General features: G+C 37.1%; 1 protein-coding gene across 3 annotated transcripts in view; it reads right to left on the bottom strand.

Moving 5' to 3' along the window:
- Positions 1-18,965, bottom strand: part of ACBD6 (acyl-CoA binding domain containing 6) — a 131,206-nt gene that overhangs the window by 8,033 nt on the left and 104,208 nt on the right. For 2 of the 3 annotated variants that reach the window (XM_036343175.1, XM_036343178.1), the window contains 2 exons: positions 11,013-11,054; positions 1,853-1,883 (listed from right to left, as the gene is read on the bottom strand). In XM_036343175.1, the coding sequence (XP_036199068.1) occupies positions 1,853-1,883; positions 11,013-11,054 (73 nt within the window). The remainder of the gene's footprint in view (positions 1-1,852; positions 1,884-11,012; positions 11,055-18,965) is intronic. The other variant, XM_036343177.1, reaches the window with a different exon arrangement.

Raw genomic sequence — 18,965 nt, 5'->3', positions numbered from 1 at the left:
CTATACCCAGCAGATTCCCTGGCATTTGGTAGGTACTTAATAAATGGTAATTACTATTATTATTATTATTGTATGCCAAACTTTGTTTGGATGAACTTAAAAACTGGCAAAAGTCTAGTTACCTGGTTAAAAAAGAAATCTAAATTAAAAATGAATCACTCCTATAAGTGATTATTAACTTAAAATATTAATTTCATGAAACATTCCTGGTTGTCAGAATATTTTAGTTTTATATATTTGTAATGCCAAAAACCTCTAACTAATGGTATTATTTTAATGTTTAATTATCTTGATTGTAACATGTATGATATTTATTTTGTTCCTTCTATAATAAATAATGTAATGAGAGATAGAAATAGAGGTTGTTTTACAAGATCAATTATCAATTTTGGGCAGGATTCCTGAATCAGGGATAATTTTTATTAATGTTTAAACTCTCAGTGAACAGAAATAAGACTATAAAAGTGCGAAGACAGACACAGATATTGAAATATATGTTTACTCACAAATACGGTTTTGAGAAATAGCCTTGATTCACTGACTGAGGTAACCAGTGGTAAAGGATTTTCATTTATTTTATTTCTAGGAGAGATTATCTTCCACAAAATAATGTCTGTTTTAAAAGGATACTAGGACTGTAATTATTTATGGAATTATGAAAAGAGCACTGGAAGTTTAACCAGGAGACCTGGACAAGTGTCTGGCCTCTGCTACCTACAGCTTTGTGCTACCCTGTCAAGGTCACTTCTCCTTTCTGGACTTGAGATTTTCATTTGCAAAGGTAGGAAATGTGTGTATGCATATTATATATATGTAATTTTAACTAACAAATATTTTAAGTACAGTACAGAGAGGACTAAAAAAAAGATTAATAAAAATTTTTGGTTATTATAAATAATGCTGCAATAAAGGTTCTTAATCATGTCTCATTATATACATGTCCAGCAGTATTTCTAGGGTATATATCTAGAAGCAGACTTCCTGCTGGTTTTTGATACCCAGGTGATACTAGCTACGGTCATAAATGAGTTGGGCCATGCATTTGGTGACATTTCAATCTTTTTTTTATCAGGTCAAGCTACCATAACAGCTAGCCCAATAAGTTAGACTCCTTGACAACTCAGTAAGGTGCTTGACATCAAGCAAATACTAAGCAGTGGACAAAAGTGCCCAGGGGCACCCAGGCTACTTTCCACTGCAGGGTGATCTGGGATTGCCAAAACTAGTAAAATAGCCTAATATATTCCCACCCAAAAGGTCTGAAGGTGGTTGATCCTTTATCTGATTTAAATATTGATGGTTGTCTCTTATTCAACAATATTCACATCCAAAAAAAAAGAAAGAATACTTTTACTAGTCACTTTACACTTTACAAAATACTTCAATATCTTTTACCTCATTGAATTTACCCAGTAGCTCTTTAAAGCCATTATCCTCTATTTTATAGGTGACTTAAAGATTACTTAACTATGCTAATAAGTTAGTAGGGGAAATGAATTAAAATGCTCAATTCACTATGAATGTGCCCATACGAATTTTAATATACTGTGGACACAGACAATGGGGTGGTGAGGACCTGGGGGGGGGGGGGAGGGAGACAGGGCTGGAAGAGGTTAATGGGGGGAAAAGGAGGACCTATGTAATGCTTTCAACAATAAAGATGAAAAGAAAAGAAATAATTTTAATATATCTTCAACATTAGAGGTTATTTATCTATTTTTTAAACAAAAAGTTACTGTATCTTTGCTAGTAGCCAGGCATTTTTCTAAGCACTAAATAGTGCTGGACAAAGTTGAGATAAACATATAGAGAAAAGTTTCAAATGATTATTAATAGTTAAGAAACATCTTACCATAATGTAGAGCTGTTTGACCTTCATTGTCCTATAAAAGAAACAAAAAATACATTTAGAAGTCTAAGTTATTGCAAAAGTATGGAAGTACATAAGCAACTACCTGATATTACAAAGTTCTATAGGTTTATCAGATACATAAAATGAAGAAGTCAGTTCTTTGAGCCTCATAGTAACTTCTGTGGTTACCATGGGCTGTAGGAAGAGAGGAATGGGGAATTATTGGGAAATGGGTACAGCATTTCAGGTCGGGATGGTGAAAAAGTTCTGGTGATGAATAGTGGTGATGGATGCACGACAATGTGGATGTTCTTAATGCCACTAACCTGCACACTTAAAAATGGATATTTCACAACCATTTAAAAAATAGAAAAGAAAAAGTAAAAGGTGTGAGCCAAAAACTGCAAGAGGCAATGTTCTCCACTTCTTGGAGAAAAGTCCACAGTAGGAGAAAAGAAGGAAGAAGTACCGACAAAGAAAAAAATAGCAGTGAGAGATGGAGAAGGATTGAGAGTCTCTAGTTCTTGTCCTTCTGACTATACCTTTGCCTTTCTTGGGCAGATGAGCCAACAACAAAATACTCCCTAGACCAGTGGTTCTCAACCTTCCTAATGCCGCGACCCTTTAATATAGTTCCTCATGTTGTGGTGACCCCCAATTTCATTGTTACAAATTGAACATAATTAAAGCATAGTGATTAATCACAAAAACAATATGTAATTATGTATGTGTTTTCCGATGGTCTTAGGCGACAACTGTGAAAGGGTTGTTCGACCCCCAAAGGGGTCGCGACCCACAGGTTGAGAACTGCTGCCCTAGACAAATGTGATAGTTTTGTCAGTTGCAAACAAGTGTCCTCACTAATACAGTATGCAAGACAACTGATGACCCAAGCCTTGGTCAACTTCCTCCCAATTCCTTCTCCCAATTTTGTGACTGCCAAGTACTAATCAATTGGGACTCCCACATCTGTAACTGCTCTTCACTCTGCTGGACAGCTATCCTGCAGTCTTTAAAGATAGTGTCTTGCTCTTTTCTCCTGTTTTAAAGTTTGTCTTTGATATATTGGAGCATTTGAGGTAGACTTATTTTGTAGTCTCTAACAGTCCCTCTAGTTCTTTGAGTTCAGGAAGAGTAGGAGGCTGGGTGACAATACCTGTGATGCTTGTTGGGCTGCCTGAGGTTCTCTTTTTGAGTTTCCTGTGTGCTTTATAATTGTGGGCTGTAACTTGATTTTAAATGGGGTTTTATCTGAAAAATTCTGGATTGAAAGTCTTTCCCTCCACAATGATTTTGCTTCTGTATCTGCCAGGCTCCTTAGAGATATTATAAATCTGAGATCCTTGTGTTGAATTTTTAGTTTATGGATTTTTGAACACTTAAGTAGCGCAAATTTTAAAAGGGCAAATCTCTCTCCCTTCCCACTATTTGGCTTGGAGCACAGACCAAGACAAACTCTCCTTGTCAAATGCGTTTTGCTGGGCAGATTATTTTTAGTCTACTTTTTTCCTGATGGTGGTTGGTGTTGAGATCTCTACCCCATGGGTATTGAGACTGGCCAATTCTTGCAGGGCAGTCCAATGAGGGTTTAAACTCACTACTTTTTTTTTTTTTTTTTAAAGCTTTGGGTTTATTTTATAACCTTTATGACTCAGTTCATCTTCTTCAGGAACCCTTCCGAGTCCTCCGGCGGAGTTAGGTGGCCCTGCTTTCTAGCACTGTGCATAGCATACACTCTGTGTACTAGTCTCGCTTTTCTATTGAGGCTGTAAGCTTTTTATAGGCAAGTATTATGGCTTTCATCCAGGGCCTATCCAGTGTCTTGCATACAGTGTGTGTTTTCATGAAATGAAACAATGAATATATTAATCTTTCCCCATTGGTTCATTATTTAATCTCTTGACTACCTTTTTTCATTTACTTGAACTTTTTTTTTTTTTTTTAAGTCCCACATATTTCCTATAGTGTGGAGTATAATGCTAGCTGTGATGATCCAATGAGGGCCTAAACAATAATGAACAGGAGATGACCCTTTTGTACTTTTATTATTTTTATCATGTCCACATTTTATTCATAATTTATTTTTTTTAAGGACTTAGCTTTCTTCTATCACCAGATTGGGCATCCTATCAAATACAAGAAGTTTGTTTTTTTATTCTACCATATGAAGCATTGATGAAAATATTAATATTTTGATCAGAATAGATACAGAGGAAACACTATTTTATCCTTTTAACATTAAGCCACTAATAACACTGCTGTTTTCTGTGCGTAAAACACTATATCCAAGTCCTGATTTTTTTTCCCTGTTGTTAACTACATTTTATCAATCTGAATCAAAAGCCGTATTTCCAAGTCAAGATTTCATATACATACTGCAGTCATGGGAATAACATGCTTCCTAGATGCTCTCTCTGAGGAGAAAATTCTGCTGTTACTGGATTTCTTTTTTTGTGACCATAGTGATATTGATACTCTAATTTAGTTCAGACTTGACCTACCATCTCTGCCAATGTTAGTTCTAAAAGTACAGTAGTAAGGCAGCATGAACCATTAAAAGAGTAATAGCAGAGCTGCACAGAGGAAATGAATTTTCTCATGTGCCTAAAGCAGCCGTGGGCAAACTACGGCCCGCCCCGTTTGAAATGAATAAAACTAAAAAAAAAAAAAAAAGACCGTACCCTTTTATGTAATGATGTTTACTTTGAATTTATATTAGTTCACACAAACACTCCATCCACGCTTTTGTTCCGGCCCTCTGGTCCAGTTTAAGAACCCACTGTGGCCCTCGAATCAAAAAGTTTGCCCACCCCTGGCCTAAAAAGAGGTTTTGTTCTTACCCAATAATTTGATAAGTTATTTGATTTTAAATTTTATTTTAAAAATAGTATTTCAAGTGAGTATACAAGGTGGCACTGAAGAAAACTGGTTATGAGGTATTAGAAGTAGTGATAAAAATGATGAGTTAGTAATATGATTTGGGATAATTTTTTTGGGGGGGGGGCAGTATTTTATTTATTTATTTATTTTCTTTTCATTTCATTTATTTATTTATTTATTTATTTATTTATTTATTTATTTAATTGCTTAAAGTATTACAAAGGGTAATACATATGTGTCCTTTTTTTCCCCCCGCCCTTGACAGTCTGATTGGGATAATTTTTAATATTATTTCTACGCTTAGAATGTACTGCCTCTTTCTCTATGAGATCTGTGACTCTAATAAACTACACTAAATTGACAATTTGGAAATTTGCAAATGTATTTTGTGATTATTTTTTAAAGAATTTTTCTAGATATATGAGTAAGCCTTCAGTTGAAGGTTACAGGCATACTCCTTACTTGAACAACAACAACAACCACCACAACAACAAAAAAGGAGGTATAGTACCACCTCATTTAACTGGCATCTTTGGAGCGTGAAAAACTTGCAATTTTTCAAATAATTGGAACATTACCCTTTGAACATGCATGTAATAGGAAAAAGTTCCTATTCACTTGTACTCTCCCTGAATTGGAATAGCATCTATATGTTTATAAACATTTTTCAGCGAGTACAATTATTAGCTATTTCCAATAAAAATTTATCAAACCAATTAAAATCATGGTTACTTATAATGGCTCTTTACAGTTACAAGCATGACAGGGTTATCCCACCTGGCACCATCCACTTCTTGTTTGCTATGTTCTTCAGATCACCATGCCAAATTTGTGGCTTTTGAGATCAGATGCTGGGAGCTGAAGTGTTATATAGTATTTAATGTGAAACACTGAGATTTTTGATCTTTCAACTTAGAGCATGTCCACCTAGAAATCAATTAGAGCAAGGATATGAACATAAGAACCATGACTCTAATCACAGAATTGATTGGCAAGCCGAGAATACAAAGACAGAAGGACAACCAAGTTGTCTTCTAATTTTATTATCTTTTCTGTCTTCCAAGAGTACTAGAGAAAGGGAGTACTTTAAAAAGACATCAAGAATTTTCCTCAGTTCTGAACTGTTTATATATCTAACTACCTTGATATATCTAAATAGGTATTTGAGAGAAACAGAGAAAGGATGATTATTTTAAATTACTCTCTAATCAAATTGTAGTCTTTAGAGACCTAAATTTAAATTCTTCTTTTTTCATTCATCTTTTGTATGCCTAGCTCATAATAAGTACTCACAAAATGTTTGATCAATGAACTCGATGACTGTAAATAATATAAATCCTGTTTAGTTTTTAATCATTATTAATAATTATTTTAAAGCAACTACATTACAATACTCTTACTATTATGATTATGAAGCTTTAATAAAACACATCATCTTGTATCTACAAAATATTTACCTCTGTTATTCCTCTTTGTATGTTAAATGGAATTTGTATTAAAGAAGGAATATGATTCCAAACATTTTTTCTCAGTAACCTCAAAATAGGATACAGAAACCCAAACCTTAGTCTTTATAAATATTCTGTTTTAAAATATATTACAAAGAATAAATGGAATTGAATGTCAAGAATGAGTAAGTGAAAGCTTTTACTCATCTGGTTTACAACTTATATCAGCTAATTTTTCTAAATTTAAGTTGATTAATTTTTTTGGTTGTTTCATTTCAAATGACCACACCAGAAGAGGGTTGTTTGTCATGGTTATTTATGCTTTTTCTTTCTGTTTTAGCTTAAAAGAAATGTTCAAATTTAATAAGTATGGAGTTGTTATAAACAGCAGCAAAAACAATTCCAATAAATTAAAATCGGTCATACATTTGAAACCTTTGCAAGGGATTATACACTAGGGTAAAATAAAAATACTCAGTTGAATTAAAAATAAACAAAATCACATAATAAAGTTAAAACGTAGACAAATTCAACCGTGCTTAAAATTCAAAGTACAAACAGATCTCGGAGGGGAGGGGAGTGAGGAGGATGGAAAGAGATCAACCAAAGAATATAGATGCATATATGCATAGCCCATGGACATAGACGACAATGTGGTGAAGGCCTAGGGGCGCTGGGGGCAGGTTGGGGGAAGACAAAGGGGGGAGAAAGGGGGGAACAACTGTAAGAGTCAACAATAAAAACAATTCAAAGTACAAAAGAAATAAATGTGCAATCCCTACACTATACCTCCATATCCTTTCTGTCCAAGTACATAAAGATTCATAAGAAACACAAATGACAAAATAATATAGAAAATTTAAACTCAGACTCTCAAGAAAAGGAAAAATGCACCCATGACCCCCCTACGTGATCCTTTCCTATTACATTTATTTTTTCAAGTTTATTTTTTCTCCCATTACATTTATTTTTTTAAATTTTATTTTATTGTTTGAAGTATTACAAATAGTAGTATATATGTCTCCTTTTCTCCCCATTAACCTTCCCCCAGCCTCTCCTACCCCCCCACATGTCCTCACCGCCCCGCCTCCCCCATCGTCTTGCGTCCATTGGTTATGCTTATATGCATGCATACCCATTACATTTAAAAAGGCAGAGAGCCATGGCAGCTCCTCTCTATCTGGCCTGGGCCTCCCTTCTTTAATACAAATTCCATTTAACTTACAAATGGAACTACCACCCACTTCTCTGAGATTGGTTTAAAAGCAGCCACTCTTCTTTATAACTTAACAAAAATTTTTTAAATCCTCACCTAAGGATGTTTTCACTGCTTTTTAGGGAGAGAGGAAAGGAGAGAGAGAAGCATCGATGTGAGAGAGAAACATCGACTGGTTAGAGAACCATGAGCCTTCACAACCCTTACTTAAGCTTTCTCTCACCCACCTTCATCCTTTACCTTGTATCATATGAATATGTCTGTGTTTTCCTGGTGTTCTGAAGGTAAGGACAATGGCATAGTTTAACTTTATAGACCCCATTTCCTTTATCCCTTGCATCTAGCACAAAACTTTGCATAAAAATAAAAGTTAAATAAGACCCCCAAAAAATAAAAAAATAAACTACTTGCAGAGTTATACCTCACTAATCCAGGGACTTGATTTCTGGCATTCTCAAGTACCTGGAATAGGGCCCAGATTCTGGGGGGGAAATGCTGATAAGGATCATATTAAATATGTTGTGATTAGTTGGCTCACTGCAGAGAAGGATTTTTCTTGCTGGTTTGAGAAAGCAAAGCAAGGCCAGTCTTTGCCAATGAAATATGAGATGCTACAGGAGGCAGAAGACATGGAAAGGGAAAAGTGAAGGAAAGCAAGGAGTAGAGCAGAAATGGTAAGAGGGCCAGCAGAGCCTAATGGCAGTTAGAAGAAAGAATAGAGGCAGCAATAGTAGCAGCCAGCAGAAATTAAAAGCTGTGACAGCAGTGGCAAGTTGCAGACATTTTAGACCACAGAGAACAGCCATCCATAAAGAGGGCTGGGATGCATGCCAACCAGCAGATTTTAGCAATCTCAAGAGAGAAAGAGAAGCTCTGGCCCCATGCTTCACACCGTCTATAAATACCCATGGTATAAGTACAATGATTTAAGAAGGAAGCAATGAAGTATTGGATATACTTTAGAAAAAGTATTCTATAGAAAAACATTTAAAAAATAAAAAGCAGAAAGTAACTGTTTAGCTATTTGAAACCAACACTAGTCTAGAATGTTTAACTTTCCAAAGGGAACTGAATAGTTGAGAATTTATTAGAGTAAGGGAAGTAAAAGGAACAAACACTGGCTAATTCCTATCATGTGCTGAAAGTTTTATAAACATTGTTTCTTTAATCCTCACAACAACCTTATTACATAAACATTATTACCACTTTTGAGTCGTAAAATGAGGCTCAGAGAAATTATATATAACTTGCACAAGGTCCTAGGCCTTTCATCATCCAAAAACATGCTTTCTCAACTGTACTATGCTGCTGAAAAGGAGCCAGGGGAATCAGGACAAATAAGTACAAAGTAAGGAGAAATGTGGTTAAACTTTTAATTTTACAGGATAAAGACAACAGGTAGCCTAAACCAGCAGTCGACAACTGGTAGTCCGTGAGGTCCGAAAGTTTGGTGACCGCTGGCCTAAACTATAACCTCACATCAGATTATTAATTATAATCTCTAAATTGATATGTCACATTCAGAGAGTGAATAATCTTACTCTTTAGGACCATGCACTCATCTTTACTTCTCCTTGGCTGATTGCTGTACTTTTCCAAGTATGCTTATATCAAGAAGCTGTAGCTAAATCGATAAATTTTTAAAAATTAACTTGCTAAGCTGGTCTAGCATTCAAAGTTAGATACATAAGAAAACAGCCAAACTGCTTTCTCTTCTGAAGGGTGTTTTGCTTACTGCATTACTGTTTCTATAATACTGTGCAGCAAAAATTCAATGTACTCTATTCTATGTCCTTTGTATGGTAAAAAGTCAGACATCTAGTGGAGAAATCCAAGAAATGATTCTTTCCATTCATACTCATTCACTCTTTATTTTCACAATGAAAATTCTCAGAGTGTGCTAGGTCCACACAATAGTTCCCCAACCACAAAGGGTGCTATGAAATAGACACTTTTATTTGTTGTTGGTAGGAACATAAATTAGCATATCTAGAAAATGTTTATTGCCTATCGTTTAGCATTTCTAGAATCTATTTTTTAAAATATATATGTATATATTTTAAAAATATATTTGTATTGATTTCAGAGAGGAAGGGAGAGGGAGAGAGAGATAGAACCATCAATGATGAGAGAGTATATCATTGATCGGCTGCCGCCTGCATGACCCCTATTGGGGATGGAGCCCGCAAATTGGATGTGCCCTGACTGGTCATCAAACCATGACCTCCTGGTTCCTAGGTTAATGCTCAACCACTGAGCTACACCGGCCAGGCCTAGCATCTATTTTTCAAAATACTTCATATATTTTAAAAAACTTATGAAAAATTTGAGTTCATCCAGCATTATCTAGATTAGTAAGAAATTGGAAACAATTTAAAGTCCAACAATACAATACAGGAAAAGTTAACATGTCAGTTGAGCAGATTAGCATGCAGCAAATTAAAACAATGGTCATAAAGTATTTGTAACATAGAAAATCACAATATTGTTAGTGTAATAAAAAATAATCAGAATCCTATATAATAAAAAGGTAATATGCAAATTGACCAAACAGCAGAGCAATGGGAATGCCTGCGGCCCCTTGTCCCAGCCAGCCCCGCCCCTGAGCGGGCCCATCCCTGATCAGGGGCTGGGCAGGCTGGCAAACCGCCTGTGGCCCCTCGCTCTGGCCGGCCCCACCCACGGCCCCTCGCCCCAGCTGGCCTGCCCCCGATGACCCCCTTCAGGGTGGGCCGGCTGGACCCCACCAGTGCACAAATTCATGCACCGGGCCTCTAGTGTTTTTATAAGATCTCAACTATGTAAAACAAGCAAAGAAACAAAAAAATCGTACATTGAAAAGATTTTAAAAACCTACTACATATGTAGATTAAACACTAAAAAAATCCATTATGTACTCCTTTTTAACACACACACACAGTAGTCCACTCCTTACTCTGAGGATCATAGCTTCCATGGTTTGATTTCACTTTATTCAACTATTCTTCATTACAAACACATATCTTAGACTGAGTTGTTTCTGTTACCTATTCCTATCCCCACCTCAGAGGTCACCAAAGATCACTTAGTCCAGTGGTTCTCAACCGTCCTCATGCCCAACCCTTTAATACAGTTTCGCATGTTGCGGTGACCCCCAATTTCATTATTACAAATTGAACATAATTAAAGCATAGTGATTAATCACAAAACCAATATGTAATTATATATGTGTTTTCCAATGGTCTTAGGCGACCCCTGTGAAAGGGTCGCGACCCACAGGTTGAGAACCGCTGACTTAGTCTTTACAGTTCATGATAGGCCACAATACTCTGCTGAAGATGTCTCTTGACTACTGTGGCTCATAGTAACCCCTCCCTTTTCCCCCCATTACCTCTCCCAAAGCACTTTCACAGTATATCTCATCATGGCACTTGATTACATTCTATCTCACAACTGTTCTTGTTATTTAATGAGTTTCCTATTGTCTCAACAGTAAGCAATCTGAGGGCAGGGGACCATGGCTGACACTTCTTTTGTGTCCCCTAGTGTCTTTTAGCATATAGATCATGGAGTAATAAGTATTTAATAAAAATATGTGAGATGAACTTAGTAACTTCAGGGTTGTTATTTTACTTACATTTGTATTGCTGATTTTATTCCTATGTAGTCTGTGTGTTATCTATAATAATAAAAGCATAATATGCTAATTAGACCGGATGTCCTGCCGGATGACCTTCCAGATGAAGCCAGGACTGTGAGGGAATCCCGGGTCCCAGGTGCCAGAGGGAAGCCGGTGCCAGCAGCCGGGGGAAGGAAGGCCTACTCTTGCACAAATTTTGGGCCTCTAGTATCTAATAATTACTATCTTAGCCATGATAAACAATTCCAAGAAATGTATATACCCATATAAAACTGAAAATAACGAATAAGTTTAATCTCAATCAAGACATCTTTATATAATTTTATGGCTTACTTTATTTGTTAGGCATTCATTTAATCTGAGTGCCCTGTCAGTTATCAGCTATACATTAAAATTTCCTGAAAATGCAATGAAACATCACTTCACATCCATTAAGATGGTTATTATCAAAAATACTGAAAATAAAAAGTGCTGGCGATGATGTAGACAAATTGGAACATTTTTGAATTGCTGGTGGGAATGTAAAATGGTGAAGCTGCTGTAGAAAACAATTATGGCATTTCCTAAAAAAATTAAACATAGAATTACTGTATGATCCAGCGATTCCACTTCTGAGTAAATACCCCAAAGAAATGAAAGCAAGTATTCATAGCAGCATTATTCACAATTGTCCATTTAGGCAGAAATAACCTAAATGTCCATCAACAAATGAAAGAATAAACAAAATGTGGTATGTACATACAATGAACTCAGCCTTAAAAAGAATGAAATTCTGACGCATGCTACATCATGAATTAACCTTGAAGATATAATGCTAAATGACATAAGCCAGGCATAAAAGAGGACAAATATGGAATGATCCTACTTATATGAGGTACTTCAGAGTTGTCAAATTCACAGAGACAGAAAGTGGGATGGCTTGCCAGGGGCTAGGACAGCCGTGGGCCCGCGGGCTGATGAATAAAACTAAAAAAAAAAAAAAAAAAAAAAAGACCATACCCTTTTATGTAATAATGTTTACTTTGAATTTATATTAGTTCACACAAACACTCCATCCATGCTTTTGTTCCGGCCCTCCGGCCCAGTTTAAGTAACCATTGTGGCCCTGGAGTCAAAAAGTTTGCCCACCCCTGGGCTAGGAAGAGAGATGTATGAAACAAAAACATTTTTATACCTTTTATATGTACCAGGAACTATGCTAGGCATTTTCACATATAATTAAATTCTCACAGAAGCCATTTGAAGTTGGTATTACTATCCTAATTTTACAAGTGGAAATGAGACTCAGAGAGGTCATGTAATTTGGCTGAGTCACACAATTAGTAAGCAGTAAAATCCTCATTTGAACCTGCATCTTTCTGACCCCCAAACACATGTGAAAACATCCAGTCTATTAGAAATATGGGTCTATAGCAGTGATGGCGAACCTTTTGAGCTCGGCGTGTCAGCATTTTGAAAAACCCTAATTTAACTCTGATGCCGTGTCACATATAGAAATTTTTTGATATTTGCAACCATAGTAAAACAAAGACTTATATTTTTGATATTTATTTATATATTTAAATGCCATTTAACAAAGAAAAATCAACCAAAAAAGTGAGTTTGCGTGTCACCTCTGACACGCGTGTCATAGGTTCACCATCACTGGTCTATAGCTTAGAGAGGTCTGAACTAGAGATAAAGATTTGAAAAATATTAGGCCAGAGGAAATAATTGAAATAACTGGTGTAAATGAGGTAATCTAGAGAAAGTATATGGGGATCGGTGAGGTCAAGGTGGAATCTGTTGTGTAAAAAGAGAACAGAAGAAAGCAAGCCTGGTAAGGAGTAATCCAAAAAAGTGGGGAAAGAACCAAACCTGAAGCTAGGGAAGAGTGTCAAGGAAAGAGTGGCCAGTCCTGTAAAAAGGTCAAGTAGTCAAGGCAAAGTCCACCTCCTCCGTGAAGCCTAAGCCAGAAACAATCATTTTACATTCCCACCAGCAATATGGATGACAGCTCAATGATATCATATGCATTTCCATCAAAGCAGCCATCCCACTGAGTCAGCATGATGCATGTCTATCATTCCTGGATGAGGTGGAGTTACACCTTGGGAAGAGCTCAGTCTTACCTGTTCTGTCTACCTGGCCTAGATCACAGCCTAGCCATAGCAAATGCCAACGAATGAGCCAAGGCTATTTAATCCTGTGTGGTAACAGGATAGAAGCAGAATTCCAGCTCTGAAGTTATTACTCTGGTTGACAGTCCATATTCCTGAGTGTGAGGCTCTGCTTTAGTTAACTCTTCGTCTTCCAGAATGTCACTTACCTGACAGAAACATTTCTTCCTAGCTGACTTCCTGGGTTTAGCCTTCATGGCCAGGTTTACCCTATTTTATCTGCAGTTTTGAATGTTATATAGAAGTGCTAAACACTCCAAGATTAATATTGGGTGCTGTTAAAATTCTATTAACAGAAAACAAGTCATTGTGAAAATGACAGCAAATATTACTATAACTGTGATAAGTGGGCCTTATTAATTTTACCTGAACGATACTGCTCTTTTCCCAGATGTATACATGTACATTATATGTAATATGTGCTTGGTAATAAAACCCAGCTTTATTGAACCCTAATGATTTTTATTATAAACACTAGTGGCCCGGTGCACGAAATTCATGCACTCGGGGAGGGGGGGGGGGTGGTGGTCCCCTCAGCCTGGCCTGTGCCCTGTCACAATGTGAGAGCCCTGCAATCCATTGCCCAAAAGAGGTAGGCCCCGCCCACCCATCCAGGACTCCTTGATGGGTTGCCCCAAAGAGGTAGGCTGGAGCCGGGGGGCCCACCTCAGCCGTGGGACCCCCAGGCCTGGTCATGTGGAGCTGCAGGACCCCCAGTGGAGGTGTGCAGAGGCCTTCACTGGGCCCCAGGCCTCCTGGTGATGGATTGTGACAGCGTGACACAAGTCCCCAACGCTGCAAGTCCCCGTCCACCCACACCTGCTGTGCACGCAGCCTGATCGGTTGTTATGCGGGCATCCCGACCATTTGCAAATTACCCTTGTATTAGTATAGATAATACTATGGATATTTCCGTTTTAAATTATTCATATTTAACTACACAGTAGCTATTACGTTTCTAGACCTCATGGCAGGCCAAAGTTTTTTCCATAGAAAACTTGGATTGACCCCCACCTTCTACACACACACACCCCTACCATTCTCTGTTCTACTAAACATTAAGGTAAAGGCTGCTTTAAACTTCACTTATTAAGAGATCAGATAATCAGTACTTTTCTAAAAATGTGAATATTCTCTGTGCTAGAAGAATCCTAATGATTAAGCAAAGACTTCCTTCAATGGAGCACAACATTTAAAACTGTGAGAAGGTGCCTTGGTGATTAGAGATTTGCCTCCTTTCATGCAAAAGATTTATTCCTGAAAAGTCAGGCACATATCAAATCATACTCTGAACTCAATAGGGAATTTCAGCACTCATTGATAAATCCTTTTAAGCAGTATCATTTTACACTTGATCTTTGCCAAAAGGTCAAGAGGCAATAGCAGTCTATTTTATACCATGACCAAGTATCCTTAACTTTATCAGTTTGGTAAGGCAAAATGGTGCAGTACTATATTTCTCAACTTTAAATATTCATCCTCCCTTCAGATAAACATAAAAAACCTCATGCTCTTTAAACATCTTACATGGAAAATTTCACACATGCACAAAAATAGAAAATATGAACTTCCATATACCCATTTCCCAGATTCAACACTATAATAATCTTGCTGTCTTTTTCTTCATTTATTCCTTTTTTTTCTTACTGAAATAATTTAAAGCCAATTCCAGACATTATGTCATTTCCCCCCTCCCATCTCTGTATGAAATTTTAAAAAACATGGAAATTTACTTATATAACCACAGCACCAAATTTTCCTGATTGTTTTTAAAATGTCTTCTTATACTTGATTTGTATGTCTGAGGATCCAAACAAGGTTTACATGTTACATTTGATTGGTAGATCTCTTAGGTAATTTTCCATCTAGAGCCGACAACCCCTGTACTTTAATGTCGCAGACTTATTATAGAGTCAGCTCTTCAGCAGAATGTCCCAGAGACCAGATATACCACCTACTTTATTTTGATGTCAATTACATTGTTATCACATGTATTTATTTATAGACTCTATTAGATTTGGGTTCAACTTTTTTTTTGGTAAGAATATTTCACAAGTAGTACTCTGTGAACATTATAGGCTAAAAAAAACAACACGAGCAAAGGCATAGATATAAGTAGCTAAGTATGTGATGTGTTCAAGGAAAGGAATGATACCAGCTAGAGACAGGTTTCTAATACTGTTCACGGCACTGCACACACAGGTCCTATCTACCTCCTCGGCCCTGCTGAATCAGCATTTCCAGGGACAGGCTCAGCAATCTCTATTTTCACAAAGTTCCTAAGGACATTCAGATGCTTTGCCAAGTCTCAGACCCCCTGGCCTGGAGTATAGTGTGCATGTATGTAGTCTGTTCTTTGTATGTCAAGCTCGTTCTTCCTGTTTCAGGAATTCGGGGCATGATTTACAGCAACTTTCCTCCATTGAAGCCTCAGTTTAACTATTACCTTCTTGGTAACGACTTATTTGATCACTCTGTTCATAGGAACCAATCTGCTTTATTTCTTAGCACTCATCTGATATTGTTTTACTTGTTTATTTACTTGTTTTTGTTATGTCTTCCTCTTTAGAATTTATGCTCCCCCAAAGTGCAGAGCTTATCTGTCTTGTTCACTTTGATAATTCCAATGCTTAGCAGAGGCCTGGGTATATAAAAGGTATGCCAAAATAGTCACAGAATGAATGGATAAATTTGGCAAATTTAGGAAATCCTTTTGGACCACTCTTATGTAATGTAGATAGAAAACAATAAAATTAGCCTTTAAGTTTGTCTCCACTAAGATTGGAATAGTAAGTATCCTCTTTGAGAATTTCTCTTTGTCATTTTGGATATTTCACTTTATGATAGCTCATGCCACCTTATTGTTTAAAAGGAAAAATTTGGGACAGCATTTTATAGAAGAGAACTGCAACTCTGAATATCTCTGTAATCAATTCAATAATAATTTCCAAATGTACTTAATGGACTATTAAATCAGTAATTAGAAATCTAATTTTGCTACGCTGCAAAAGATGTCAAAATTATGTATGCTCAGACTGAGATATTTTAAAATTAAAATTTTATTTAATTAGCATTCCTCAGAGAAAGATATTTTAAAATTAAAATTTTATTTAATTAGTGTTCTCATAATCTACATTAAAATTTATTTGTATTCTGCTGACTTGTAAAAATATAGGCAGGGCTGGGTAGATTTACAGAAAGAGCTCATAGTGGTTAACAAAACTCATGACATAAAACAGTTAACAACAACCTCCCCAAAAAAGCCCAGCAGAAAAAATGACTTAGGGTTTAAGGAATAGGAAAAAAATATGAATAAAGTATAAAAACTTTTATATAAGTTGTTTTGTGGGGTGTTTGAAAACATTTCTTCTTTTCACCCATACTTTTGTGAGTTCAAGTTAATGGATTTCTATCACATTCCTGTTGTCACTATTGCCAAATGCTTTCCTATGGATGAGACAGATACCTAGTTATTTAAGGAGAAGGATAAATGGGCCAAGACAGCTTTTCCTATCCCCAATTCACCAGGGAACGTTTGAGAATTCCACCTGACACGAGGACAGCACTGTGCTCTTAAACAATCTGCAGTTTGATCCGATTGTTCCCCAGTGGGGGAGGCAGGCCACAGCTCACTCAAGAGTCATTGATTGGATTAACAGCCTAATTCCCAGCAGATGAATAGAATACTGATGTCTTGTCAGCCCAGATCACAAAAGGAAAACACAATCTGCTTCTACAGCTCAGAGATTTAACCCTCTATATGCCCTGAAGCTACAATTTCAGATTTTTAGTACTGTAATTTCTTCAGAACTATTTGGCTATAGATGTTATCAAATGGTGGTCCACATTCTTTCATCCTCTTTTATGGTAATTATAAAAAATGTTTAAATACAGGGAAAGATTTTTACTTCAGTTTTTACTGTCCACATTAGTCCCACTGTAAATTCTTTCCTGGGTTTCCCAAAGAAATATTTAATAAACTGCTTTCTTTGGGGACCCAATAAAATAGGACATAGCCTATGGGAAGTAAAAAAAAAAAAAAAAAATCCATATATTCAAAGGTGACACTATTTTTGAGCTTTTTTTTTTTTTTTGCATAAGGGACTGATTTTATTAAGGGGAATGAGTGATTGTATTAAGGGGAATAGAGTCTCAATAAATGTTAGCTCTAGTTCATTCCCCTGCTCCATCTCTTCATCCCAGTCCTGCTATAATTTAATAACTTGTATATGGCTATACAACTGAGAATCAAATAAAAAGGTCTTACTTCCGATACAAGTTTAGAAATAAGAACAAAAGACTTCATCCAGTCACCTATCCATTAGAATTTCATAATAAAGATACAAGCAAGTTTTCTATGAGTAGTAAAAGAGACAAAGATGAGCATTCCAGGCAACTTTCATGATACTTAACTTTCTATATCATTCTGCCTATAACCTGTCAATGTAACAAGAAAGACTGATTTTAGTAGGTTGTGAGTAAAAACTGATGGTAGTGGCTAATCTGTTCACTGCACCAAGCAAGTTCTCTTACTTAAGCACCCAATAACCTTATGAAGTAGGCATTAAATTATCTCATTTCACAAATGAAGAAATTGAATTTACAAGCGGCAGAGCCAGAACTTTCAGAATCTGGCTCCAAAGCTTATGTTCTTAAACACTACTGTGATTTGTGTTGTTTTTCCCCTGTATATCTTCATGGGAGATTTTTCAGTATTCTGAAGTGTTAAAATTAAGATTCAGCCTTCTCTCAGAATTTGTTGTTCTTCTTTTTGGAAACATCTCTATGTGTATGAATGTCCTCTATTGGCTTTTCTTTTTCTTTAAGTCATTGTTCCTAAATTAGCCATGTCAAAAATAAAAATCATTTTTGTCTAAGGCTTTGGAGTCATATTCAACTTATACCCCTTTTCTTTATCTCTTATCTCCCACTAAGTAAGGTTGATTGAATTTTCCTCTGTCCTGTATCTCTAATTCTTTCTCCTCCTTTATAATTAATCTAGTCTCCAGTCTCTTTTGTAAGAATTGTCCTAAGCCTGCTATTCTTTTATTTAAAACTTTGAAGCATATTCTAATTGTCTTAAAGCCAGATAAGTATTTCTAACTCAGAATTTCCCTAGCCTTGAATAGAATTTGGCATATTTGTTACGGTTTTAAAAATTGACATTGTACATATAGGAAGTTTAGATCAAATATGAGAACATATTATATAATGAATATATTACTGTTTATGTTGTAATTAGAGGCCCGGTGCACAAAAATTTGTGCACTCGAGGGGGGGGGGGGGGGTCCCTCAGCCCGGCCTGTGCCCTCTGGCAGTCTGGGACCCCTTGGGAGATAACGACCTGCTGGCTTAGGCCTGCTCCCGGGTGGCAGAGGGCAGGCCCAATCCCTAGGTGCAGCCCCTGGTCGGGCTCAGAGCAGGGCCGATTGGGGAGTTGGGGCGCCGCCCCGTCATGCACAGAGCAGGGCAGATTGGGAGGTTGTGATGCCAGCCTCAGTCATGCTCAGGGCAGGGCCAATTGGGGGGTTGGGGCACCGTCCCCTGTCACACTCAAGGCAGGGTCGATGGGGAGGTTGCAGCGCCACCCCCTGTCACGCACAGAGCAGGGCCCATCAGGGGGTTGGGGCACCACCCTCTATCACCCACAGAGCAGGGACGGTCAGGGGGTTGGGGTGCCGCTACTCTCACACTCAGGGCAGGGCCGATGGGGAGGTTATGGCTCTACCCCATCACACACAGAGCAAGGCCTGTGGGGGGGGGGGGGGGTTGGGGAGCTCCCCCCTATCAG

The sequence above is a fragment of the Myotis myotis genome, unplaced genomic scaffold (genome assembly GCF_014108235.1).
Source record: "Myotis myotis isolate mMyoMyo1 unplaced genomic scaffold, mMyoMyo1.p scaffold_m19_p_18, whole genome shotgun sequence".
NCBI lineage: Eukaryota > Metazoa > Chordata > Mammalia > Chiroptera > Vespertilionidae > Myotis > Myotis myotis.
This window is presented reverse-complemented; position numbering and strand designations above follow the sequence as displayed.